Source organism: Coregonus lavaretus (assembly GCF_964263955.1).
Source record: "Coregonus lavaretus genome assembly, chromosome: 8".
Lineage (NCBI taxonomy): Eukaryota > Metazoa > Chordata > Actinopteri > Salmoniformes > Salmonidae > Coregonus > Coregonus lavaretus.
Window position 1 is genome coordinate 18,699,183 of NC_139995.1, and position 27,333 is coordinate 18,726,515.

General features: G+C 43.5%; 1 protein-coding gene across 1 annotated transcript in view; it reads left to right on the forward strand.

Annotated features, from left to right (window-relative positions):
* The window catches only part of LOC311133961 (cadherin-4-like), a gene marked incomplete at both ends in the record, with an annotated part of 66,008 nt that overhangs the window by 35,141 nt on the left and 3,534 nt on the right, over positions 1-27,333 (forward strand). Inside the window, 6 exons of the mRNA XM_084167590.1 lie at positions 381-553; positions 6,318-6,455; positions 12,990-13,175; positions 13,335-13,588; positions 17,937-18,079; positions 19,461-19,697. Of these exons, the coding sequence (XP_084023716.1) occupies positions 381-553; positions 6,318-6,455; positions 12,990-13,175; positions 13,335-13,588; positions 17,937-18,079; positions 19,461-19,697 (1,131 nt within the window). The remainder of the gene's footprint in view (positions 1-380; positions 554-6,317; positions 6,456-12,989; positions 13,176-13,334; positions 13,589-17,936; positions 18,080-19,460; positions 19,698-27,333) is intronic.

Genomic DNA, 27,333 nt, shown 5'->3' on the forward strand with positions numbered 1-27,333 from the left:
TGGGAAACAAACCCACAACCCTGTCGTTGCAAGCACCATGCTCTACCAACTGAGCTACACAGAGTTTGTGTTGTCTACTTATGTTCCCCTTGAGGTTTCCCTTAACTGAAGACATTGATGCAGGGAATGGGTTTGAAATAAGGTTTGAAGTGTGTGTGTATTGTGTACTCTATGTTAAAAATGTGTTTGTGTATGATGATGGGAAACATATGTTAAATCTCTTGGTGTTTGTGTATGATGATGGGACATGTGTTCAATCTCTTGGTGTTTGTGTGACTGTTCGTGGCTCTGTCTTTGCCAGGAGGAGGTGTTTCCTGCACTGTATGAGTCACAGTGTGTTTCTCTAACTGTTTCTGGCTGTGTCTCTTCTCTGTTGGCAGGCACGTTAGTGATGCAGGTGACAGCCAATGACTCAGATGATGACACCACAGCCAATGGGATGGTGCGCTACAGGATCCTGTCCCAGACCCCCCACATGCCCATCCCCAACATGTTCACCATCAACAGCGAGACGGGAGACATCTTCACCGTGGCCGCGGGCTTGGACAGGGAGGTCAGTAGCACAACACGGCCGCACTGTCTGTCAGGGGGCGGGGGGGGGGGGGAGGAAGGGGCATTGACATCCTGTTGGATCAGTGTTCATGTCAGCCAGTTACTGCACATCCACATGGTTACGGTTTGTTGTTGGTGTGTACTGTGTCACCTCACATCTCATGGCAGAGGTACCATATCAAACTAAGTAATTATATTAGATATAGTCTGACAGTGGATGATGTTCCCATTCCTATAAGTCACCGCTCCTGTACACCAGTCAGTCACCTTCTGCCCTTAATAACTAACTCAGGATTCCCTCTCTCCCTCGACTAAATCTTAACCATTATGAGCAAAATAGTCTGACAGGGTTGGGGTTGATTCTTATCTATATTCCAGTCTATTCAGGAACTGAATTGAATTATTCATGTGTAGAGACTTTTCATGTCCAATTCAGTTGACAGGAGTTGAAATGGAATTGACCCCAACCCTGCAAACAGTACTACTAATGGCTATAAAATACCAACACGTGCTGGCCCTCCTGGAGGGGGTCAAGGGAATGGATTTCACCTGATTTATCCTCTACCTTCCTTGTGTCGCACTCCCACAGGTGATGTGCCCCCCCACCCCCTCCCTTCTTAGATCGCTAATGAGGGAGGTCACGGAGGATCAACTCTGTTTATCCCATAATGTATCAGTAAGCTGCCAGCAGAGTCTTTTATGAGAAGCTGTTCTCACCCTGCAGTCTGTCTCTTGCAGTCAGTCTCTTACAGTCAGTCTCTCAGACTCACACTCCTAATACTCCTCTGTGGCCTGACATTCAGAGGGAAATACGACCGCCAATCCTACTCCTAAATGTTCCAAAGACACAAAATGATAACATACTGTATCATTATGATATTATTAGTCTGATGATTTTACCGCTGACATAAAAGCACTAGTGCTGAGTCTAAACCTTTGAGCTCTGGCAACACGAGAAAGTCTCATAACGTTTATATTCTGAGATTTCCCAATAGTCCCACTTGGTAATAGCTCCATCCTGACCATCCTGTAGAAACCCGACGGATTTGACCTATATTGGAAACAAGACTGGTATGGCTACCAGGTTTAGTTGCTTAATATCTGATTTGTCTGTGAATATTGAGGAAAATAAACAATCACAATTGCATCCAGGTTCTGTATGCATATATGCATGCATGTTACTCATTCAAGTATACATGTTAAACAGTAAAGCGTTGACAGTAGAAATCGTCTGCAGTTAATGCAGGGCCTGTTTCCCTGTCCCCTGGTCTCCCCCACAGCTGAACGGATGGGAGTCAACCTCATTAATCTAAATAGAGCAGCAGCTCCAGCAGCCCAGTCTCACCTGCCTCTCTCCCTCTGATCCTCCCCCTAAAACTGGGACACACCTGGGTGTTCACCCACCTACACTCAAGGTCACACACATAAGTACACTCTCAGGCATTAACATACATGTATGCATGCACACACCCGCACGCGCACGCGCACACACACACACACACACACACACACACACACACACACACACACACAGCGATGTAGCAGCTAATGCTCTTCATCAGTTGCACTAGAGACTAAATGGAATATTCATGTGTTAATTAAGGGGTGAGTGAGCCTCTTCAGTGTGGAGAAGAGCAGGGGAACAGGAAGGGCACTTCAGTGTCACCCAGCCCTGAACACTCCTGAATGCCAATTACCCTGCCACTCACTGCATCCCTGACCTCACCTCTTCTGTGCCCTCGTGCCACTGCATGTTTCAGCACACTGGTTAACAAGCAGGGCTAAGCTGTCTCTGGGTCCCTCTTTCTCTGCCTGAGAAACAGAGCTACTGTACATTAAGAAGCTACGGTGTCTGTCTCTTGTGCTGGTGGCTAATGGGCAGCATTTGTTAGTCCTGGTCCTGTATGAGGTAGCCTGCTGAGTGTGAGAGAGTTGTGCTGTCCTGTGTGCCACAGATGGACTGGGCTGTCTCGGTGCTCTCTAGGCCTGGCTGGAGTGGCAGGTCCGTTGCTTTTCATTCCCCCAGGCTACTGCAACCTCTCTGGAGCCTAGCTGTGCACGATGCTGGGCGGCGTGGCTGACTCGTGTCAGCTCCAGGTTGGAGCGTGTCAGCTCTGCTCTGCCTGATTAGGGCATTGATCTGGCACTGTAGTCGGTGTTTGTGAGTGCCTACAGACTGTCCCCATGGGGGAGGAGAGGCCGGGTGGGGGACAAGGCAGGGCACTGGGCACCTACAGGGGCTTGGAGGTGCCATCTCCAGGGGACTGAGTATCACTCCTTCAGCCTGGGGAAGTGGTTAACCATTAGGGGCTCCCTCTGGAGAAAGGTTTGTGTTTGGCATATCTGGGGGGCAAGTGTCTGTGCATAAGGGTGTATCTGAGTGTTTGTGTGACTGTATTTAGTGTGTCATGAGTGTATCATATTGGTCTGTCGTAGCCGGCCGCGACCGGCACAATTGGCCCAGCGTCGTCCAGGGTAGGGGAGGGAATGACCGGCAGGGATGTAGCTCAGTTGGTTGTGAGTTCGATTCCCACGGGGGTCCAGTATGAAAATGAATGCACTCACTTAACTGTAAGTCGCTCTGGATAAGAGCGTCTGCTAAATGACTAAAATGTAAATGTAAATGTCTGGGTGTGTATGTGTATTGTATGTCCATATGCCTTTGTTTTTAATACAGTGTATTTAGCAGGAGCTCTGTGCTCCATCTTCCTCAGAGAGCTGCAGTGAATGGGAGGGAGGGAGTCTCTCTGGGTTAAATGTGAGTCAGTGGCTGTTTGAGGGAGATTGTTAGTGACAGGGTAATCACTGTGGTCAGTACCAGACTGACAGGCCAGAACACAAACCACAGAACAAATACGGAAAGTGCTAGTTCAGTGCTCATTCACGCTCGCTTTGTCTTTGTCACATGTTCAGTCTGCCTAACACACAAAGCACAAACACACACAGCTCAGATTAAATTCATTCTCCATTAAAGGGATTCTCCGGTACTTTTGTATACTTTTTAGCCAGTAGTTCTGAAAGTAGTGCTCTTGAGCCAAAAGTGGTCCCCGAAAATGGTGTACTATGTCACATACAGTATGTGCACCACGTCATTGCTGTCTCTCTCTCTCTCGCGCCAAACAGCGAACATTAGACAACCATTTCAGGATTTAATTTGACCTTTTTTGTTAAAAGGAGTGCTGGCCATTGAGTTCTGTTAGCCTGTAGCCTTTTGCGCTTTCTGTACTCTCCGGTCTCATTCAGTTCCTGTGTAAAGGATCTAATTTTACCTCAGAGTTTGCAGCAGTGTTCTGTTCTTATGGCCCTAGATGCCTTTCAACCCTTCCCATTAAAGTCCAAGGGCTTAGGCCCGTGGGAAAAGCGCTGCTTTTGTTCTGTTTGGTGAAAGAAGAAGGCGTATTTCCTTTCGTGAGTTGGACTCTCTAATCTAACAGAGAGACTTATTTTCAAAGATCTATAAGACTCATTAGAGACCCCTTTAATGGCTTGTTAGGGCAGACACAATGACGGGAGGGAGAGGCTAGAAGAGTGTGTGTGTGCTGGGTTAAACTTCTAACAAAGTGCTGCAGGACAACATGTGCCATTCCCCCTACTGTGTCAGAGTGCCACCTGCTGTTGGGCTTAACACTCCTTTCCATGCTTGATCAAACACCATGCACATCTGCTACTAAGAGTCAGGCTACCCACAGGACAGCAGCTATCCAGGACTACTGTTACCCTGATGTAGCTGAATCATAGTCTGAAGAGAGTGTAAAGGGTCTATTTACTGCAGTGCACTATGAGAAGAGATGTTATTGATATTTCATTATGGCTGTAATAAACCGCAGCCCATATTGAGTTTTCATTAATAGAGATGGTCTAGTTCAAATTAACATGTGGAGCGAGTCCTAATGACTCTGCAGAACTTTAAATGACTCTAGGTGAGTTTAAGTGCTTTAAAAAGCCTCGCTGGATCAACTGACCTGACTATTAAGCACACTGCACCCTGAGCAGCGAGAGAGAGAGAGAGAGAGAGAGAGAGAGAGAGAGAGAGAGAGAGAGAGAGAGAGACCTGAGAGAGAAGAGAGAGAGAGAGAGAGAGAGAGAGAGAGAGAGAGAGAGAGAGAGAGAGAGAGAGAGAGAGAGAGAGAGAGAGAGAGAGAGAGAGAGAGAGAGAGAAGAGAGAGAGGAGAGAGAGAGAGAGAGAGAGGAGAGAGAAGAGAGGAGAGAGAGAGAGAGAGAGAGAGAGATGAGAGAGAGAGAGAGAGAGAGAGAGAGAGAGAGAGAGAGAGAGAGAGAGAGAGAGAGAGAGAGAGAGAGAGAGAGAGAGAGAGAGAGAGAGAGAGAGAGAGAGAGATGAGAGAGAGAGGAGAGAGACGAGAGAGAGAGAGAGAGAGGAGAGAGAGAGAGATGAGAGAGAGAGAGAGAGAGAGAGAGAGAGAGATGAGAGAGAGAGAGAGAGAGAGAGAGAGAGAGAATTCATCTTTACCCAGCATTTTACTGGCCTCCATCAGGGTTCATTCATACCCATTCAGGTCCTGACCCAAGAGCTGTTTGTAGGCTGTGTACTCGAGGTCAACAGTGCAGAACTGGCCCAGTGATAGCAGGGCTACTGAATGGTGGAAGGCTTGAAAAGAGAGGCCTTTTCAGCTGAACAGGGTAAAACTTTATTTGGATAGTCCATCTACAGACTATCAGTAACATTTCAACTAACTACTAACCTTAACCTTAACCCTTATCCTAACCCTAACTTAGCCCTTACCCCTAGCCCTAACCTTAACTCTTACCCTTATTCTAAACCTAGCCCTAACTTAGCAAGCAGTTGCTTATCAACAGATAGTTTGTTGATATTATGACCTGTAGAGCATCTACCGATGGAAAATCCGGACTATACCCAAATAAAGTGTGACCGAACACAGCAGCAGGCTAGGCTGGGCTTTCATCTCCTCTCCTCTTCACACTGACTGACCTGTCTTGACGTCCAGTCTCCACACCAGCACAATAGGGGGTTTAGCCAAATGGATTAATGAGAGCAGAGAGGAGCGGCGACTCTGAGAGGCTTACAGGGAGAGACCAGGGGAGAGCCTGGGTGACTGGAGAGAGAGAGATGGACTGGGGAGAGGGGCGAAACCATTGCTGCACTGATGGACACAGTGAATTTTCAGCACCATGGACAGCAGCAATGTGTAAAAGTTTTGTTTTTGAGTCAAAAAAAGAAATAATGCATCTGTTCGTGTTGTGAGAGAGAAGGAGGGAGAGAGAAAGATAAAAAGAGAGGAGAAGACAGTGTCTCTGCTGTGTCTTCTCAGTGTGAATGCATGTTATACTGTTTGATGTCATGATTGACTGTTCTTTCAATGGTGGTCTTTACTGCAGCACCGCCTCTAGCTGTTCTCTACCATCTAACTGGGCTAAATAATGTCCATTCACTCTCTTTAATATTTGCAGCATAGTGGTTCTTCTTAAAGTGATGGCACCTCCATTAGAATGAGTGATGATCAGGGTTGCTCAGAGAGCTAAAAGCAGGGACTTGTAGGCTATAATGGATGAGCCTTTCACTCGCACCCATTGCTCCCTCACTTCCTAAGCCTTTGTGTGTGTGTGTGTGTGTGTGTGTGTGTGTTCATGAGTTGCACATAAGTGTGTGTATCAGATTCAGAGCTGTTTGTGCTAGTTATTAATTTGTTTGTTTGTCAGTCAGCCCACCTACCTACAGTATGCTCAGAACTACCTTCACCCTCTATGAGCTCTTATTTAACTAACATGAATGTGGTGTGTCTTTCCAGAAAGTGTCCCAGTACACCATCATCGTCCAGGCCACGGACATGGAGGGGAATCTGAACTTTGGCCTGTCCAACACGGCCACCGCCCTCATCTCTGTGACCGACATCAACGACAACCCTCCCGAACTGACCGCCAGGACGGTGAGTCTCCTCTCCACCCCAGGACTGACCTCTACTGTAGGGCCACACATCTGTCTTCATGACAGGATAACATCTGCTGATGGATATTCACCAGGGCAGTGCCCCAACTCTGTTGTAGACGCAGTCCATGTGTCTGATGCTATCTTAGAGAACAAGAGGTCATGGCTCTTTGACAGAGGAGCGGGGCAGAGACATGTGGAGAGATAAACAGCAGGCAAAGACAAATAGGAAGAAAGGGGTCAGAGGGAAAGAGGGAGCTACTGAAGTAAAGGGAGAGTGGGTCAGAGCGACATATGGAGGGACAAAGAGGGATGAGAGAGAAAGATCATAGGCTGTTTGGTTATAGGAGCAGCCCTCCCTCCACTCTTTCTGCCAGCAGCCTCTCTGGTGGCCATGGTTTGTCTGCAGGCATCTGGTCCCAGTCCCATACACATCCGCACTGGAGGCTGCCTGACTTCTTCTGGCCCACTTTAGTGTGTGTGTGTGTGTGCATGTGGGCGTGCATCATAAGGGAGGAGTAGTCTCTCCCTTTGTTGGTCTTTCTTTCTTTCTCTCTCTCTCTCTCCCTCCCTCTCTCCTTTTTCTGTATGTCCATCCATCTGCAGAGAGAGGAGTGTGTCCACGTCACACACTGCCTCCTCTGATATGTGATCCATCTCTCGGTGGCACGGCGGCATCATCACTGAGTGTGCCAGGCAGGCAGCTGTGTAGTTCCAGCCGGTTGCTCTGATAAGAGGCCCCAGCTGTCAGAGACTAACCCACTGAACAACGCCTCAGACCGCTCTGTCCTGTCTCTGTCACTCCCCTCTCACAGGGGAACACTCAAACTTCCACACTGCCACACTCCTCTTTACTCTACACTCTCTACTCTCTCCACTCTTCAGTCTTTGTATGCTGTTTGCTGTTGTAGGGTCACTGGATTATCAGACATGGTGTTATGCAGTGGTGGGAAAAGTACCCAATTGTCATACTTGAGTAAAGGTAAAGATACCTTAATAGAAAATGATTCAAGTAAAAGTGAAAGTCACCCAGTAAAATACTACTTGAGTAAAAGTCTAAAAGTATTTGGTTTTAAATATACTTAAGTATCAAAAGTAAATGTAATTGCTAAAATATACTTAACCCTTTGACACGTACCAACAAACGGGTGTGATCATTCTAAAGTGGTCTCTGCAGCATACGCTCAAACCAGTGTGATTAGAAGGCTTATTTAGAACGTCCAGTTTCGATTGACGCAACAGTCAGCGTTTGAGCTGGCCACACTGTTTTTTCACAGAAACATTTTGCACAAACACAGTCCTTACACAGTTATGTCCTGAATGTGACCAGTTTATTTTTGGATGCAATGTTCAGACATTCACAGAAGTAGCAACAGCATACACAATCATCCAAACCGGAAAATGTAGGCTACATTAGTCCTAGCGCTTACTGAGGAAAGATTGACATTACACAAGCGTATTTAGCAAACTCTCAGCTGACAGAAACCACAATTTGAATTAGCTAATAGCAATTACTATTTACAATTCATCATATCATGGGTGAGCTCTCCATTTATTTAAATAATTGAGTAAAACACTTTCTAAAAATCTAAACTAATCCGATGATGGGTAGTTTGTGCGCGCCGCCATGTTTGCTTTTTTTGCCTCAACCAAAGATAAGAAGAGGAGACAAGATGAGTTTGGTCTGTTTGCACTATGCATGTTGAAGGGGGCGTGTTGTCTACGATCATTCACTTCCCTTCATGCACTTCCGGAAGTTTACTCGAAAGATGAGTGAACCATTCCTTCACCTCATTTTGTTCTAACATATTTGATCTGACAGACGTTTAAGTGACACCCAGAATGCATTGTATGATGTCAACAAACATGGAGCCACACATACTGTAGAAAGCAAATAACTTAGCATTAGCTCATCATAATCAGTACAACCTTGAAAAAAGTATTTGTCTATTACAATCTATGCAAGAATCGGAATGCATGATTTGTCACCAGTACTTGAAAACATGTGAATAAAACTGTAAATACATTATGCTCCACATACTGTATGCTACAGTAGAAACGACAACATGATATACAGAAAATAAGGCACTTACTTTGATAGGAACGCACACACGTCCAAAGTTATTATTTGTAAGGAAAACAACAATGAAGGCAATGCGGGCGCCAGACAGAAAATGTTCCAGGGGGAAAACGTTTGTGCAAGACTGGCCAAATGTCTGCATACTTGATCTGCGGAAACACTGGGGAAGTGCTTGGGCTCTGGTTGAAGAGAGAAGTTTGTCCAGCTCAGTAAATCCTCAAACATAATTTGTCCGCATCAGTGAAATGGGCTACTTCCTATGTGTATTAATGAGGAGTTGGAACACACCTCAATTGAAACTGTTGTTAGAAAATAAAACTTGCTAGAAAATAATTTGAAATTGACAAGTTGAAACATAGATAAATAGCAGGCAGTGTCTTGGTTTGAGGGTAGCGTGGGTTAACTGTCCTGTTGTGTAACAATTACATTTGGGAACAGTGAGTGCATTCTGACATCACGTACATAAACAAACTCACGCTGGGGCGTGAAAAGGGTAAGTATCAAAAGTAAAAGTATAAATCATTTCAAATTCCTTATATTAAGCAAACCAGACGGCACAATTACATTTTTTATTTTATTTACGGATAGCCAAGGGCACAGTCCAACACTTAGACATCATTTACAAATGAAGCATTTGTGTTTAGTGAGTCCGCCAGATCAGAGGAAGTAGGGATGACAAGGGATGTTCTTTTGGTAAGTGGTGAATTGGACCATTTTCCTGTCCTGCTAAGCATTTGAAATGTAATGAGTACTTTTGGGTGTCAGGGAAAACGTATGGAGTAAAAAGTACATTATTTTCTTTAGGAATGTAGTGAAGTAAAAGTTGACAAAAATATAAATAGTAAAGTGAAGTACAGATACCCCCCAAAAACTACTTAAGTACTACTTTAAAGTATTTTTACTTAAGTACTTAACACCACTGGTGTTGGGTGGAGGGAGAGTGTTGAGTATCCTCACTGCCTCACTGTGTTTAGAACCACGTGGCATTGCAGGAGAGATCATGAATTATACCAGCAATAGAAGAACCAGGATGACAAAGAAGGAGAAAGAAACAAGCTCTGGAAACATGGTTTAGAACACATGGTTTAGAACACATGGTTTAGAACACATGGTTTGGAACACATGGTTTAGAACACATGGTTTAGAACACATGGTTTAGAACACATGGTTTGGAACACAAGTGTCAAACTGTGTGTTCCAACAGTAACAGATGGATGGGCCTCTGTTGTGGAGGGACAGTGGTTATTGTGGTGCAGAGGACAGGAGAGGGAGGAAGAGAAGACGAGTGGGGAAAGCAGAGGACATGTTAGTCATATTGAGGCAGCTGTCTTACTATCTTACTGCTGTCTATTTGACACGCACGCACACACACACACACGCACGCACACGCACGCACGCACACACACACACACACACACACAGCTTTACCCGCAGGCACACACACACACACACACACACACACACACACACACACACACACACACACACACAGCTTTACCCACAGGCACACACATACACATTTTCCTAGAAGATTGCAGTATTATCCAGGTTCTCTGTTGCTTTGTTTGTCAATTCCTTTTCTTCTCTTTCCACAGAGCAAACTCCACTCGGAGCAGTTCAGTAATTATTTGTGTATGACAGACGCAGGAAAGCATGTGCATCTCTCAACGGGAAATGGAGAGAAAACATAAGCACACTAATTAAGTAAAATTGCTTGCAGGGGCGTAAACCAAGCAGATATATTGCTTCTCATTTGAAAAAAAGCCAAATGTTTTATTCATTTGAGAACATGGGCATGAATATGAGAGTGTGATGTTCGTCATTATGTGAAAAACAAAAAGACAATGGTACTTGCCACAACTCATTAGGCTGCTTTCAGCGACTGTATAATCTCACTCTCCTAGGGTTATGGTAATGCGATCTAATCAAGTGCATCACACTCAAACTAAACTATATACTCCTGCCGACGTTTTCAATTCATATCCACAATGATCGGTGTTTGGAGCTGTAGTCTGTAGGTTCAGATGTTCAAATATCAGCCAGCTAGATTCCAGTAGGCCTTAATAGCATGCTATTCCTGGTTTACCTGAAGAGCGTCCGTGTCTAGCGGGCTAGTTGTCTCTCATACATTGTAGTTTTACTGAGGCTTATTACTGAAGAACAGTCAGGGGCATACAGATGTAGGATCTTAATTTGACCTACGTATATTGTCACAGCAAAATAATCCTGTAGCAACAGGATTTGAACGTTTAGTCCATAATGTTTTTTGATCGGTGGTTAGGCTATCAGCTGGCCAAAAGTAGGCTACATGAAAAGTGCAATACGGTGAAATACAGTGAATTTATGTCAATCACAGAGCTCATCTGCATTTCCTGCAGTGCAGTAAAAATTCTCAGCAACAAAAGAGTGATCAAATTAAGATGCTATATCTGTTGGCACAGCAGGCTTCATTGGCTGTTAGTGATAGTACATGTGCCACTGCATGTGGCACTAGTGTGATATGAAAAAAACAGAAATAATGTGGGTTGCCAAGGGCTCCATCACCGTCACAATGAGGATATAATAATACCCATAAAACTGATTTAACTGTGCACCATTCTACTCAGAGAGAAAAATTTTAAGAGTTGTTTTTAAGGGCATTTTTATTCCCACTTCTTGCTAACATTATTGCACCTTTGTTGTTGTTGTTGTTGTTTTCAACCAAGACCATGCTTCTATTGGGAAGAGTAAAAGAGCCCGTAGAGCCGTGTTGAGTTGTGTAGCTGATTCTCTTGTCGTGAGAGAGGTAAAACAGAATGCAGGACTATCTTCTCAAAACGCTGCATTATCACAAGGCTCAATTCTTATATTATTCAGTTATTCTCAATTTAATCTCCAATTCTGTTATTAGTAGCAGTTGAGTGGAACGGATTCCCAGTAAGGGTTGGGGTCTGTTCCATTTTGAACTGGATCTGCATCCTTTTGACTTTCAAAGTCAAACTTTGATGCATGAATTAAATTGTAGTTTACCATTCTGAATTGACCGTATCCTCTGTCATTTTTCAATCAGAACCCATTGATGGGCCCTCCAGTTCCCTAACCAGTAACCAGAGGAGGCTCCCATCAGGCTCTCTTGTTTGACTCTCTGGCTGCTTATCAGACAGACCACCTACTTTCAAGGGTGAGGACATCTTCCCAGAGCTCTATCATCCAGTTAGAACCGTTCCATAAGGTTTTAAAAAACACATCTAATTCTGCCTCTCCCTCTCTCTCTCCCAACGTTGCCATACAAGCTTGGAAGGTTTTTTTCCTGTCTGTGTTGAAGCTCGGAGAGAAAATGAAATAGAGGAGCCCACACACCACAGAGAATGTGCATATTTAATTTGTTCTGTGCTTATCGGCGTGGCGATGCTGCGGGGGACAAGGGCTAGGGAGGAGGAGGGGGGTTTGAATGCAGCCCCAGCGCCATGATGAAGCCATTAGAGTGAACAGCAGCTGGCAGACACACACCATAAACCAGTTAACGCATCACAAGAGGAAACAGGGATTACTGTCTGACAATAAAAGCCGTGGTGTGTGTGTGTATTGTGTGTTTGTGTGTGTGTGTGTGTGTGTGTGTGTTGTGTGTGTGTGTGTGTCTCGAATATGAAAGAGACCGCTGCAGAATGTGGTCACTTTGTTTGGACTAAATTCCTGTACAGTAGGTTTTTGTGTATGCCGTTTTTGCTCTGGCTATACCTCTGAGTTTTCTGTATCATTGAGTGAACTGAATAGTTTTAGATTGGAATATAATGAAGATCATTACCCAAAGATGGTTCAGGCCATCCATTTAATTACAGTACTTATTTAATTTCTTAATTGGTAAATGTGCAGAATTAAATGTAAATGGGTAAACACTTCATTGAACAAATCCATTGGTTTGAATTAAGATTTTGTGACGAGTACTGAGGATACGAAGAGGCAGGACGCAGACGCAGGAATCAACAATGTAAAGGTTTACTTAACACTGAGCAAGAGAACAACAAAGAGCGAGTACACGACAAGTCACTAACAATTACACACAACACAACACTGAACAGTCCAGGGCTATATAGGGGTTGTGATGAGATGATGAGGCGCAGGTGCGCTGGAGGTGATAGGGTGCGTTGGGTTTCCATTCCGGTGTTGCCGAGGTGGTGCGCTCAGACCGCTGTCTCAGTAGACCGGCGAATCAGAGCGCTGGAGGGGAGCAACGGGAGGAGATGTGACAGATTTCCACACATTGGCATTCAGCACTATAAGGAACGGCATTATGGTAGTTAGCAAGTTGGGTACTACCAAAGCATGTCCAGAGTGCATAAAAGGGCATTACTGTGACTCAACGGTCACGTGGAATTTTACTGCGGTCATGACTCATAACTGCCTGTCTCTATTATCCAAATTCATAAAAAATATCTCACTTTCTCTCACAACCTCCCTCCCTCTCTCTCTCTCTAGTTTTCAGGGGAGGTCCCAGAGAACAGGGTGAATGTGGTGGTGGCCAATCTGACAGTGATTGACAGGGATCAGCCTCACAGCCCCAACTGGGCTGCCCAGTACCGCATCGCCAGCGGAGACCCCCAGGGTCACTTCCTCATCCGCACCAACCCTGTCAACAACGACGGCATGGTCACTGTGGTCAAGGTAGGGAACTACTTCACTGTTTTAAATAAACAACTCCAAGTGCTAAATTATGATTAACTTTGGTTCCATATTGATATGGGTGCATTTTTGTTATTTCATTTCTCTTTCCTTTCTCGTTCATCTCTCTCTCTCGCTCTCGCTCTCTCCCTCTCCCTCCAGCCGGTGGACTATGAGCAGAACAGGGCCTTCATGCTGACGGTGATAGTCTCTAACAAGGCCCCACTGGCCAGTGGGATCCAGTCTTCTCTCCAGTCTTCAGCGGGGGTCACCATCTCCGTACAGGATGTCAACGAACCCCCTGTCTTCCCCTCCAACCCCAAGTCCATCCGTTTCGAGGAGGGTGTCCCTGCAGGCACCACACTCACCGTGTTCGCTGCCCAAGACCCTGACCTCTTCATCCATCAGAATGTCCGGTACTGAATGATCACTGTTAGGAACTACAGGGCCTGGGCTTCATTTAGGATAGATGCTGATTGTATTTTGCATCGCCGTCATAAGACTGAACCACTGCCTTCTGTGACATTCTTAACTGACCTGCTCCCAAGACTAAAGTCCATTAATTTCCCTGTTGGCTAGCGACGAGGGAGGAAAGGTTACATCGTAATAAGCTGGACTGTGTCCAGCTACTCTTTACCTCTCTCTCCCTCTCCCACATACTCACTGGGTCAAAGGTCATTGAGCCACTCCATCCACTCTATCCCCAGATTCAGCACCAATCAATTCCACTCTCAATTCACTCAGGCACCCGTTAAAGAATCAATGCAGTGCAGGCAAACAAATAAACTCTAAAAACACCAGTTCTTCTCATAAATGAATTCACTCAAACTTACTCTTTCACTGTTGTTTTGTCTTCTGAGAGCCACAGAACTCCTCTTCTTCTCTCGCTACCCTGTCTCTAACTCACTGCTTTCCCTCTCTCTGTCTCTTTTTTCTCCTTTATTGATGGGAAGTCGGCCCTTTTGTCTTCTCCAGAGATGTCGTGGCAGCCGACAGGCAGCTCATGTTTGGACAGCCTGATCACCACTGGCTGATTCACTTTAGTGACCTTGCCGACAGCTGACGTGAGGAGTTGCAGTGTGTGTGCACCAGAACACTCCTCTTCCTTCCCCATCCCTCCTCCCGCCTGCTTTCTCATGTGGAGGGGGAGGAAGAGGAGAGGAGAGCAGTGGAGAGGAGAGAGGAGAGAAAAGGGGTAGACAGGGTCTGATTTGCCAGCTAGTTTGACTGTCAGACTTGGGGGAAGTGGTAGCGTGCATGGATGGATCGTAGAACTGCACCACCAGCTGTGTGCCCTTCTCCATGTGCCAGTCTCTGCCAGCTGGGTGTCAGAGAGAGGCGTGAGTGCCCCCGGGCTGCCACCGTGGCATGGGGAGAGATGACAGAGCCTCTCACAACAACTAGAGACCTCTGTTTCACCTGCCAATGGACATCAAATCCAAACTGACACCAAAGTCTGTTGGCGTGACTTTCTAACTCTCATTTTCTTGTTACTACTTGTTACAACAATTTATCTGTTGTTGATTTCCCCATGACGGAGCACCACATCGATACCTCGATATCTCTGTTCGTCTTTACCTCCCTCCATCCCTTGGAGTCCAAATGTGGCAGAGTGTTTCATTAAGGGGAGATTTAGCTGCTTAGCTGCTATTATCTCCCACACATCTCGTTGGCACTTGCTAACTTGTGTGATCCTCCAGCGTGTTCTCTAATTAGACCTATTCTCATCATCATCAGCAGCAACATCAAACCTCATCCCACCAGGCATCTGATCTCTCTATACCTCTGTCTCTCTATATATATATACAGTGCCTTTGGAAAGTATTCAGACCCCTTGACTTTTTCCACATTTTGTTACGTTACAGCCTTATTCTAAAATGGATTAAATAAAAACATGTTCTCAGCAATCTACACACAATACCCCATAATGACAAAGCAAAAACAGGCTGTTAGAAACGTTTGCAAATGTATAGAAAATCAAAAACAGAAATACCTTATTTACATAGGTATTCAGACCCTTTGCTATGAGACTCGAAATTGAGCTCGGGTGCATCCTGTTTCCTTTGATCATTATTGAGATGTTTCAACAACTTGATTGGAGTCCACCTGTGGTAAATTCAATTGATTGGACATGATTTGGAAATATAAGGTCCCACAGTTGACAGTGCATGTCAGAAGGAATTGTCCGTAGAGCTTCGAGGCACAGATCTGGGGAAGGGTACCAAAACATTTCTGCAGCATTGAAGATCTCCAAGAACACAGTGGCCTCCATCATTCTTAAATGGAAGAAGTTTGGAACCACCAAGACTCTTCCTAGATCTGGCCACCCGTACAAACTGAGCAATCGAGGTAGAAGGGCCTTGTTCAGGGAACCCATTGGTCAGCTGTAGAGTTCCTCTGTGGAGATGGGAGAACCTTCCAGAAGGACAACCATCTCTGCAGCACTCCACCAATCAGGCCTTTGTGGTAGAGTGGCCAGACGGAAGCTACTCAGTAAAAAGCACACGACAGCGAGTTTGCCAAAAGGCACCTAAAGACTCTCAGACCATGAGAAACAAGATTCTCTGGGACGAAGGTTCACCTTCCAACAGGACAACGACCCTAAGCACACAGCCAAGACAATGCAGGAGTGGCTTCAGGACAAGTTTCTGAATGTCCTTGAGTGGCCCAGCCAGAGCCCGGATTCGAACCCGATCGGACATCTCTGGAGAGACCTGAAAATAGCTGTGCAGCAGCTCCCCATCCAACCTGACAGAGCTTGATAGCTTGAGAGGATCTGCAGAGAAGAATGGGAAGAACTCCCCAAATACAGGTGTGCCAAGCTTGTAGCGTCATACCCAAGAAGACTTGAGGCTGTAATTGCTGCAAAAGGTGCTTCAACAAATGACTGAGTAAAGGGTCTGAATACTTATGTAAATGTCATATTTCCGTTTTTTATTTGTAATACTTTTGCAAAAATGTCTAAAAACCAGTTTTAGTTTTATCATATTATGGGGTATTGTGTGTAGATTGATGATAATTATTTATTTTTTAATCAATTTTAGAATAAGGCTGTAACGTAACAAAATGTAAAAAAAGTCAAGGGGTATGAATACTTTCCGAATGCACTATATATCTCTCCATCTCTCCACACAGTGAGAAACACATTTTAACTGAGTAATCACATTGATTTACATTGTTTTATTGAGAAGAGATACACTGAGTATACCAAACATTAGGAACACCTTGAGTTGCATTCGCGTGGCAGTGTTACCTGCATGAAGGTTAGCTCCTTTCCCTGTAATTAACCTCTCCACTTAAATATTCATTTGTTTCCTTTCTGCAAATTGCATTTCATTTGCATCAGTTTACTCTATTTAGCTGTCAACTGTTTACTTGACAAAACCAAGCTGCAAGAATACCATACTGCTTCCTGATGCAGGGGAGATGTTTGCAATGTTAAACTCCTGATCCTATATGGAAGTTAAGATTAAATACAGGGTATTCGCTGATTCCACTTCTATGATATATTAAGGTGTTATCACCCATGTTCCCTCTAATCTGCACACGTGCGGGGGCGCGCAGTAGACCCAAGACTGCCTTGCAGCTCCCCGGGACAGCCGTGCAGAGCGCAGAAGAACTATCAGACCCATGAGAGAAGCACGAGATTGAACTTCACTCAACTTTCTAGATTTCTCCCTATTAGTTAACACTATCAACGTTTCCCTTTACTCTGGCAATTGTGATCGAATCAACGCAATATTAGCCACTTTCAATGCAACATACCGAAACAAAACAAACTATGCAAGAGATTTTGTTGTAGGCCGAACACATCGGAGTAGGATTCTATTGTGCATGACTCAGCCAGTACTCTACACAGACCGGTGCGGCATAACCAATCAGAGCTGCAGTAGGCCTATATGCAAATAGACCATTGCCATATATGGACCTGTGCCATTTACTTTGAACTGGACTGTGTTTACAGCTGTGGTCGTGAGTAGATGCGCTTGTTTTGAGATCAAAGCAAGAGCTGCATGTAGCCACGTGTGCAAATGTTGTTAATATCCTTTGCTAGTTAGTGAGTTATTAGCCCAGTTATAGTCATTTGTAGTCAGCTATAGGGGAGGGATTGCTTCCTACAAGAGCACAAAACATACATTTCTAGACATCTTTGAAAAAGTGTTGTATTTTGAGACTGGCTTGAATAAGCAAAGTAGCCAATAGGCAGAGGTTAGCATAATTTGTCTGATTCTCTGTAATAATGGTATGGGAATAGTAATGCATTTTATGTTGTAAAGTGGTTTCTTGCATCAAACAACACAAAAACATTTCCAGTCACCTCCTTGTCTGAAGGACAAGTGGATAAGCAGGTTAATGTCAAGCCCTGCATGTTTTTTTCAAAGGTCTAATGGAATGTAGGCCTACATTGAACACCACACATTGACTGCTACTGCAGGCTGAATGATAGAACAGCTATTTTCATGTTAAATTGTTATGGGATGTTTTTTCTCCATTGTTTTTTATGGTAGGCCACTCTGGTATGCCTACATTATGATCAAATAGCCACAGTAGTTTACTTGGCCACTGTTAAAACTGTAACTTAAAGCGGGTACAGCCTCAGTGTTCACAGGAAACGCGCGCTGGAAGTTGTACAGAATTTTCACAACGTTCAAGTTTGCGCTCAGCAGACCTGAAATTTGCTCAGTGCCGAAAAAAATGAGAGGTAACATTGGTTATCACTATGGGATTAGATATGTTGTAATAGTTTCTACTGTGTGTCTCCAGGTACTCAAAGCTGTCTGACCCAGCTAACTGGCTGAGGATCAACAGGACCAACGGTCAGATCACCACCATGGCTGTGCTGGACAGGGAGTCCATGTACGTCAGGAACAACATATATGAGGCCACCTTCCTGGCTGCCGACAATGGTAAGTCTGGGAAGTGAGTGTGTGTGTGTTTGTGTGTGTGTGTGTGTTGCCTGCTCAATGCATCCCTTGTGTACTTGGGAGAGAAGTTAAATATCTGTCTAAATGTGCCACAGGTGCGTGCTCTCAAAGCTGCTGTAGCGATCGGTGAAGTACTCTAAAACCAATCGACCCAAACCATTACAAATAGAGGTTAGTGCTCTGTGTTTGACAGGGAGGGCCCAGGTGGTTTTGTACAACAGAGATATGAAGGATTGGATTGCAGGAATGAGGTGGGTTGCCCTCGAGCGTGCAGAGTTTAGGCCAACAAGCTGTTGACTGTCTATTGATTTCAAACACCAGTCGACACAGGGATATATTCCACTTTGATTGAGTTTTGCTTTTATTTATTCTGCTCCACCAAGGAGGGAGCTCAACAAAGCGCCAAGCCAATCGTTACAGACAAGCAGTCGATGGGGGTGCTCTGCTGTGCTGAGGCAGTAGACCTTTACATACTGTAGCTGTAAGTCATGCACTGCATTATTCTCTAATAGAAGAAACAGTTGGATCTCCTCAGTGTGATGAGCTTGGGTGAACTGCATTCATGCAGAGAGTGCAGCATCCGTTACTTAGCAGAAAATACTCCATGGTAATCAGTCAGCTATACAAGGCTGTTAGTCTTTTTGTCACGGACTGTAGGTTAGGGTGTGTTGTCATAGCGTCAGAGTCTGACTGTACATTAGGATGTGTTTGTTGTCATAGTATATTGTAGGTTAGGGAGTGTTGTCATAGGGTCAGAGTCTGACTGTACATTAGGATGTGTTTGTTGTCATAGCATATTGTAGGTTAGGGTGTGTTGTCATAGGGTCAGAGTCTGACTGTACATTAGGATGTGTTTGTTGTCATAGCATATTGTAGGTTAGGGTGTGTTTCTCCTCATTTTAACAACAGCCCCTGTGTGCTGTGTGAGGGAGATATGTGGTGCTTTCCAGTAAAGTCATTTCATAACTGTGTCCTCTGAGAGTGCTGAGCTCCAGACTCACACAGAGTGAAATATTTATGTGCCGTTTCATTTGTTATGGCTGTCATCACTGGGAGCATTCACAATAAATGCATGCTGTATTCTTCCATCACTCTCAAACCCTCCCTCAATATTCTCTCAGCTCCTTCATTTCCCATCCCTCTGTCCCTTTGCTGTCTTCTATTTTTATTATATTTCTCCTCTTCAGATGAAAGTGGTTTTTAGGTACTGTATATGCATGAAGTTACCCTCTTCCTCGAATTGATTACATTTCTCTCACTTTCTTCCCTCTATATTTCTCTCCTCCCCCCTCCCCCCATCTGTCTCTCTTTTTCCTCTTTCTCTCCTCCGCCCTCCTCTCCCACCCCCTTCCCCCTCTCTCAGGCTCTCCCCCAGCCAGTGGGACAGGTACTCTACAGATCCATCTGATAGATGTGAATGACAACGCTCCAGTGCTGATGCCCAAGGAGGCCCAGGTGTGTGAACGCGCCAGCCCCCGCTCCAGGGTCAACATCACAGCCTCCGACGCCGACGCTGACCCCCACGTGGGGCCTTTTGTGTTCGAGCTGCCTTCCTACCCCCCTAGCGTCCGACGCAACTGGACCGTCTCCCGCATAAGCGGTAAGACACGGCTAGCCTGTGTTACCATTATGAGATCTTTACCAGAGGTGTAGTGTGTCAGAGTTCATATACTGAAGCCTCCTCTCTACACTGTCCCAGTATGATGCTTTCTGTTGTTTTATATTGTCTAATGTGTGTGTGTGGATGCTGGCTCCCTGTGTGTTTGCTGCTGTGTGACAGATGGCATGGTGTGGTCTCAGGCTGATGGACTGTGGTATAATGGAGGTCTTACAGTACATGCCACTATTCTCCCAGCTCTGTCTCATGTTGACATATGAGCTGTGTGCTTTGTGACAGATCACATCCATTCATCTCTCTGGTCTGATAGACAAGATGCCACCCCTACAGATTAATCTATGACACAATTTCTTTTAACAATCCGATACAACTGAGGGCTATGTTTTTGGTATAAGACCGTGAGGTAGTCAGGTCTAGGTGATCCGTTTGGCATTCCCGTTTGGCATGCCTCTTAAATAGAAAATAACTCGACTCTAAAGTCAAGAAATAACTGAAACGTTATGTTGGCAACTACATGTTATGGCAAATACTAGATCAAGAAGTGGAGACAAACAAATACAGTGAAACAACGCGACCATTGACCAAGTAGCTGAAGAACCGACTAAAGTGAGTTTAGAGATACTACTAATAGAAATTCGAACTGGCAATGAGAAACTGTCCAAGCAGATGAAGAAAATATCAGATGATGTCAAAAAATCTACACTGATATGACTGACCTGGCAAACGCGTGGCGAAGGCTGAAACCGGGTTAACTATGGAGAAAATCGCACTGGAAAAGATCCAGAAAACCGTGGATGAACAAAAATACATAATTACGGGGCTTAATGAAAGATAAAACGGGATGGAGGACTTCAGTCGCTGTTCAAATCTTCGTTCCGTATATTTCCCCGAAAGCCATGTAACAACCGAAATGGAAGAATTCCTGGAAAAGGTAATACCAGAACTACTGGGCCAGAAGAACGTCACACGGGCTCCCACAATTGAACGAGCACATCGAACAGGCGGCCCGAGAGGTGACACATCACCCTGAAATCAGCAAAAGAAGCTACCCGATTCCTGGATAACCTGGACAAGGAGAACAGTGGAAATGGCAATGAATGAAATGTATGGACTACAGGACAGCCTCTCAACAGAAGATGTACGACAGATGGGGCACTGGACTATTGAACTTTTTAGGCTACTGAAAAGAGGTGAACGATGGACTGTTACATCCCACCACATCAAAGACACAAAAGAGAAAGGTATGTGTTGTTAATGCCTTCACTCACATGCCTATTGGAAAGACAATCACAGCACCACTCAGGCGATCTGTCTACAGTGGGGGAAAAAAGTATTTAGTCAGCCACCAATTGTGCAAGTTCTCCCACTTAAAAAGATGAGAGAGGCCTGTAATTTTCATCATAGGTACACGTCAACTATGACAGACAAAATGAGATTTTTTTTCTCCAGAAAATCACATTGTAGGATTTTTTATGAATTTATTTGCAAATTATGGTGGAAAATAAGTATTTGGTCAATAACAAAAGTTTCAATACTTTGTTATATACCCTTTGTTGGCAATGACACAGGTCAAACGTTTTCTGTAAGTCTTCACAAGGTTTTCACACACTGTTGCTGGTATTTTGGCCCATTTCTCCATGCAGATCTCGTCTAGAGCAGTGATGTTTTGGGGCTGTCGCTGGGCAACACAGACTTTCAACTCCCTCCAAAGATTTTCTATGGGGTTGAGATCTGGAGACTGGCTAGGCCACTCCAGGACCTTGAAATGCTTCTTACAAAGCCACTCCTTCGTTGCCCGGGCGGTGTGTTTGGGATCATTGTCATGCTGAAAGACCCAGCCACGTTTCATCTTCAATGCCCTTGCTGATGGAAGGAGGGTTTCACTCAAAATCTCACGATACATGGCCCCATTCATTCTTTCCTTTACACGGATCAGTCGTCCTGGTCCCTTTGCAGAAAAACAGCCCCAAAGCATGATGTTTCCACCCCCATGCTTCACAGTAGGTATGGTGTTCTTTGGATGCAACTCAGCATTCTTTGTCCTCCAAACACGACGAGTTGAGTTTTTACCAAAAAGTTCTATTTTGGTTTCATCTGACCATATGACATTCTCCCAATCCTCTTCTGGATCATCCAAATGCACTCTAGTAAACTTCAGACGGGCCTGGACATGTACTGGCTTAAGCAGGGGGACACGTCTGGCACTGCAGGATTTGAGTCCCTGGCGGCGTAGTGTGTTACTGATGGTAGGCTTTGTTATTTTGGTCCCAGCTCTCTGCAGGTCATCCACTAGGTCCCCCCGTGTGGTTCTGGGATTTTTGCTCACCGTTCTTGTGATCATTTTGACCCCACGGGGTGAGAACTTGCGTGGAGCCCCAGATCGAGGGAGATTATCAGTGGTCTTGTATGTCTTCCATTTCCTAATAATTGCTCCCACAGTTGATTTCTTCAAACCAAGCTGCTTACCTATTGCAGATTCAGTCTTCCCAGCCTGGTGCAGGTCTACAATTTTGTTTCTGGTGTCCTTTGACAGCTCTTTGGTCTTGGCCATAGTGGAGTTTGGAGTGTGACTGTTTGAGGTTGTGGACAGGTGTCTTTTATACTGATAACAAGTTCAAACAGGTGCCATTAATACAGGTAACGAGTGGAGGACAGAGGAGCCTCTTAAAGAAGAAGTTACAGGTCTGTGAGAGCCAGAAATCTTGCTTGTTTGTAGGTGACCAAATACTTATTTTCCACTATAATTTGCAAATAAATTCATAAAAAATCCTACAATGTGATTTTCTGGATTGTTTTTCTCTCAATTTGTCTGTCATAGTTGACGTGTACCTATGATGAAAATTACAGGCCTCTCTCATCTTTTTAAATGGGAGAACTTGCACAATTGGTGGCTGACTAAATACTTTTTTTCCCCACTGTAAATGAATAACATTTTAATGACTATTGACTATGCAGCAGAAATGGCAAACCATTAATTGGTAGGCTATAGCCATCAACTATTTATTTAAATAACAAGTGAACAAGACACATGATGATTGCTATAATCTGGACAATTATTTTTGAATGCTCCCCAGCCGATAGGCTATAAAAGCCTGAGTGGGTGGGAATAAATTAAATGGCCCATATGTGAAAAAAGACTGGGAGAGATGAAATGTCATACATCCTAAGAAGCTGAAATTGTAAACACACAGTACTTTTATTTCCGTTGCTCTCTTCCTTCCTTCTTTTTAAAACATTTAATTTACTGTTGCCCGAATTAAGGCATCATAACGGGAAAATTGATATATGAATTGAAAAATGTCTTATCAATGTGGGCAACATGATATCATCACGTGTTGACTATCCTTTCCTTTTTCATTCTCCCATAGAAAGTGCACTGAATAATGTTAATGTTTTGGTTGAATGAATTTTGAAGAAACATGGACAATTGCTGAGTTTATAAAAGAGAGTGACAAACAAGCAGGCTATGTGCACGAAGCCCACAATTATGCACCTTTCAATCATTATTTTCAGCTCTTTGTTGGACAATTATATTGAAATGAATTCATTAACTGAATCCCAATGTGGAATGTACATGAAATATAGCTAGGCCAACTGAACATGTAGCTGATAAACTCTGGAAAAACAAGTGAATAAATGGCACTCGCTTTGCCTTTACCAGTGCCCAGAGCGGACGGATGTTGCATTGATGTTACAAGTCATTATACCACCCTGCTCTTAGTGATCCGCCCGCTCTGTCCCCCGGTGGGTTAAGACGAGTGAGCCCCACATGTGGTTGTGTGCAGTACAACGGAACTGTAGGCTACTCCAGTGGTTATAGGCCTACATCTGTTTGCATTTATTTAATTGGAGAATTATATGGAGAGTTTTAACACATTGTTCTATTTAATATACTATAATGATCCCTAATGCCTAAATAATCAAATTCATTTTATTCACAATTAACACAGTGATGGCAAGTGCTTTATATGCTGTTTTTCTCATGTTATTGACCCTGAGAGGGATAACCTATTCCTTTCCTTTGGAAAACAAGAGGTAGGCCTATCACGCTGGCCAGGACAAATTATTCATATATACTTTAGAAGGGTCTCATCTATCTCAGAAGGTAGAACCAGCCTTAGACAGGACTCCTTAATTATAATCATAATGATGATCATAATAATAATATATTTATTACACAACCAGTCAAAGGTTTGGACACACCTACTCATTCAAGGGTTTTTCTTTATTTGTACTATTTTTTACATTGCAGAATAATAGTGAATACATCAAAACTATGAAATAACACATATGGAATCATGTAGTAACCAACAAAGTGTTAAACAAATATATTTTATATTTGAGATTTTTCAAACAGCCACCCTTTGCCTTGATGACAGCTTTGCACACTCTTGGCATTCTCTCAACCAGCTTCATGAGGTAGTCACCTGGAATGCATTTCAATTAACAGGTGTGCCTTCTTAAAAGTTAATTTGTGGAATTAGTTCCTTAATGCATTTGAGCCAATCAGTTGTGTTGTGACAATGAAGGGGGGGGGGGGGGGGGGGGATATACAGAAGATAGCCCTATTTGGTAAAAGACCAAGTCCATATTTGGCAAGAACAGCTCAAATAAGCAAAGAGAAACAACAGTCCATCATTACTTTAAGACATGAAGGTCAGCAAATACGGAAAATTGAGACACATCTTAACGTCAACTGTTCAGAGGGGACTGTGTGAATCATGCCTTCAAGGTCGAATTGCTGCAAAGAAACCACTACTAAAGGACACCAATAAGATGAAGAGACCTGCTTGGGCCAAGAAACACGACTAATGGACGTTATACCGGTGGAAATGTGTTATTTGGTCTGGAGTCCAAATTGGAGATTTTTGGTTCCAACCGCTGTGTCTTTGTGAGACACGATGTGGGTGAACGGATGATCGCCGCATGTGTAGTTCCCACCGTAAAGCATGGAGGAGGAGGTGTTATGGTGTGGGGGTGCTTTGCTGGTGACACTGTCTGTGATTTATTTAGAATTCAAGGCACACTTAACCAGCATGGCTACCACAGCATTCTGCAGCGATACACCATCCCATCTGGTTTGGGCTTAGTGGGAGTATCATTTGTTTTTCAACAGGACAATGACCCAACACACCTCCAGGCTGTGTAAGGGCTATGTTACCAAGAAGGAGAGTGATGGAGTGCTGCATCAGATGACCTGGCCTCCACAATCCCCTGACCACAACCCAATTGAGATGGTTTGGGATGAGTCGGACGGCAGAGTGAAGGAAAAGCATCCAACAAGTGCTCAGCATATGTGGGAACTCCTTCAAGACTGTTGAAAAAGCATTCCAGGTGAAGCTGGTTGAGAGAATGCCAAGAGTGCGCAAAGCTGTCATCAAGGCAAAGGGTGGCTATTTAAAGAATCTCAAATATATAATATATTTTGATTTGTTTAACACTTTTTCGGTTACTACATGATTCCATATGTGTTATTTCATAGTTTGAATGTCTTCACTATTATTCTACAATGTAAAAATAAGAAAAACCCTTGAATGAGTAGGTGTGTCCAAACTTTTGACTGGTACTGTACATGTTTTTGGAAATACATTTAAGTAATGAAGTACTCCCAACTCCCATCTGAGAAGCTCTTAAAGCATATACAAGAGGTTGTATCATGTCTTACCTTTCACGTAAGAAAAATAATACCCATAAAGAATTAGAAATACTAGAACAGAAAATCCACGGCTTAGAAGGAAAACACAGTTTAGATAGAAATGCTAACACCCTTCAACAAAACACAGTTTAGATAGAAATGCTAACACCCTTCAACAAAACACAGTTTAGATAGAAATGCTAACACCCTTCAACAGTTGAACACTTTGAAGCTCGAATGTAACACAATAAACACCTGATCTGCAGAGATTGCTTCCATGAAATCCTAGAAACAATATGTTGAGCAAGGTGAAAGTGCAGGGAAAATACTTGCTTGGTAAATTAAGAAAGAGGAAGAGAAACATACTGTACCATCCATAGCATTCAAACCCCAGATGGTAGCATAATAATCGATCCTTCTGAAATCAACTCAGTATTTAAAATATTTGATCACAAACTGTATCCTCCTTTTAACAAAAGTTAAAAGGAGGATATATACAATTTTCTTAATAAGGCCATTTTAATTATAAGTGAACCTGAGAAAATGAATATGGATAGAAACATTACCCCAGGTGAATTGTTGGAGTCCATCAATAATCTACAAAATAGGAAATCTCCTGGTAATTATGGATTCCCAGTGAAATGTATAGACACTTCCATTCCAAATTACTAAAGCCTATGTTACTTATGCTCACAGCAGCTCTAGAGAAAAATGTACTTCCCCAGTCACTATGTTTGGCTACAATCACCCTACTTAAAAAGAAAGATAAGGATCGATTGTCATGCGGATCTTTCCGCCATTCATGAATGTGGATTACAAAATCATTGGTAAAGTATTGGCTTTTCGCATAGAAACAGTAACACAAAAGTTGATTCACTCAGATCAAACCGTAGTTTATACAGAACAGGATATCTTCAGACAATCTCTGCCATTTTTTCAATATAATCCATCATACCAAGAACTTGAATGCTCCAAAAGTGGCAGTATCAATAGCTGCTAAAAAAAGCATTCGATAGGGTGGAATGGGCATATTTGGTGACTGTCTTAATAAAGTTTGATTTTGGTCCGTTATTTATTTCCTGGATTGAGCTATTGTACAAATCCCCCAAAACATCTATACAAACAAATGGACAGATCTCTGAATCAATTAGCATCAGTAATTAGAACTCATGGCTCAATCCTGGGCATAGAGATTGGTGGAGATCAACATGTAATATCATTGTATGCAGATGACATTTTACTTTATTTATCTGAACCAGAACATTCTCTGTCATTTATTTTACTACTGTTGGACACATATGGTGCTGTATTTAAAGTGAATTGGGAGAAAACTGAAATAATGCCAATTTCTAATTATACTTCTCAAGCATAGAAAGTACATTTAAGTGGACATGGACAAAGTCACATATGAAATACCTGGGTGTACTGATACCATGCAATCTGGAGGAGGTATACAAAATCAATTACTTTCCTTTAATAGATAAGATTGAATCCGATGTTCAGAGTTGGAGATCTCTCCCAATTTCTATGTTAGGTAGAGTCAACATAATCAAAATGAAAATATGACCAAGATTGATGTATTTATTCCAGGCCCTGCCAGTTTCAATTCCATCCAACCTTTTTAATAAAATAAATGGCCTGCTCTCCAACTTTATTTGGAATGGAAAGACCTCAACACTCAAATTGACTGTTTTACACTTGCCTTATACAGTTGAAGTCGGAAGTTTACATACACTTAGGTTGGAGTCATTCAAACTCATTTTTCAACCACTCCACAAATTTATTGTTAACAAACTATAGTTTTGGCAAGTCGGTTAGTAATTTTTCCAACAATTGTTTACAGACAGATTATTTCACTTATAATTCACTGTATCACAATTCCAGTGGGTCAGAAGTTTACATACACTAAGTTGACTGTGCCTTTAAACAGCTTGGAAAATTCCAGAAAATGATGTCATGGCTTTAGAAGCTTCTGATAGGCTA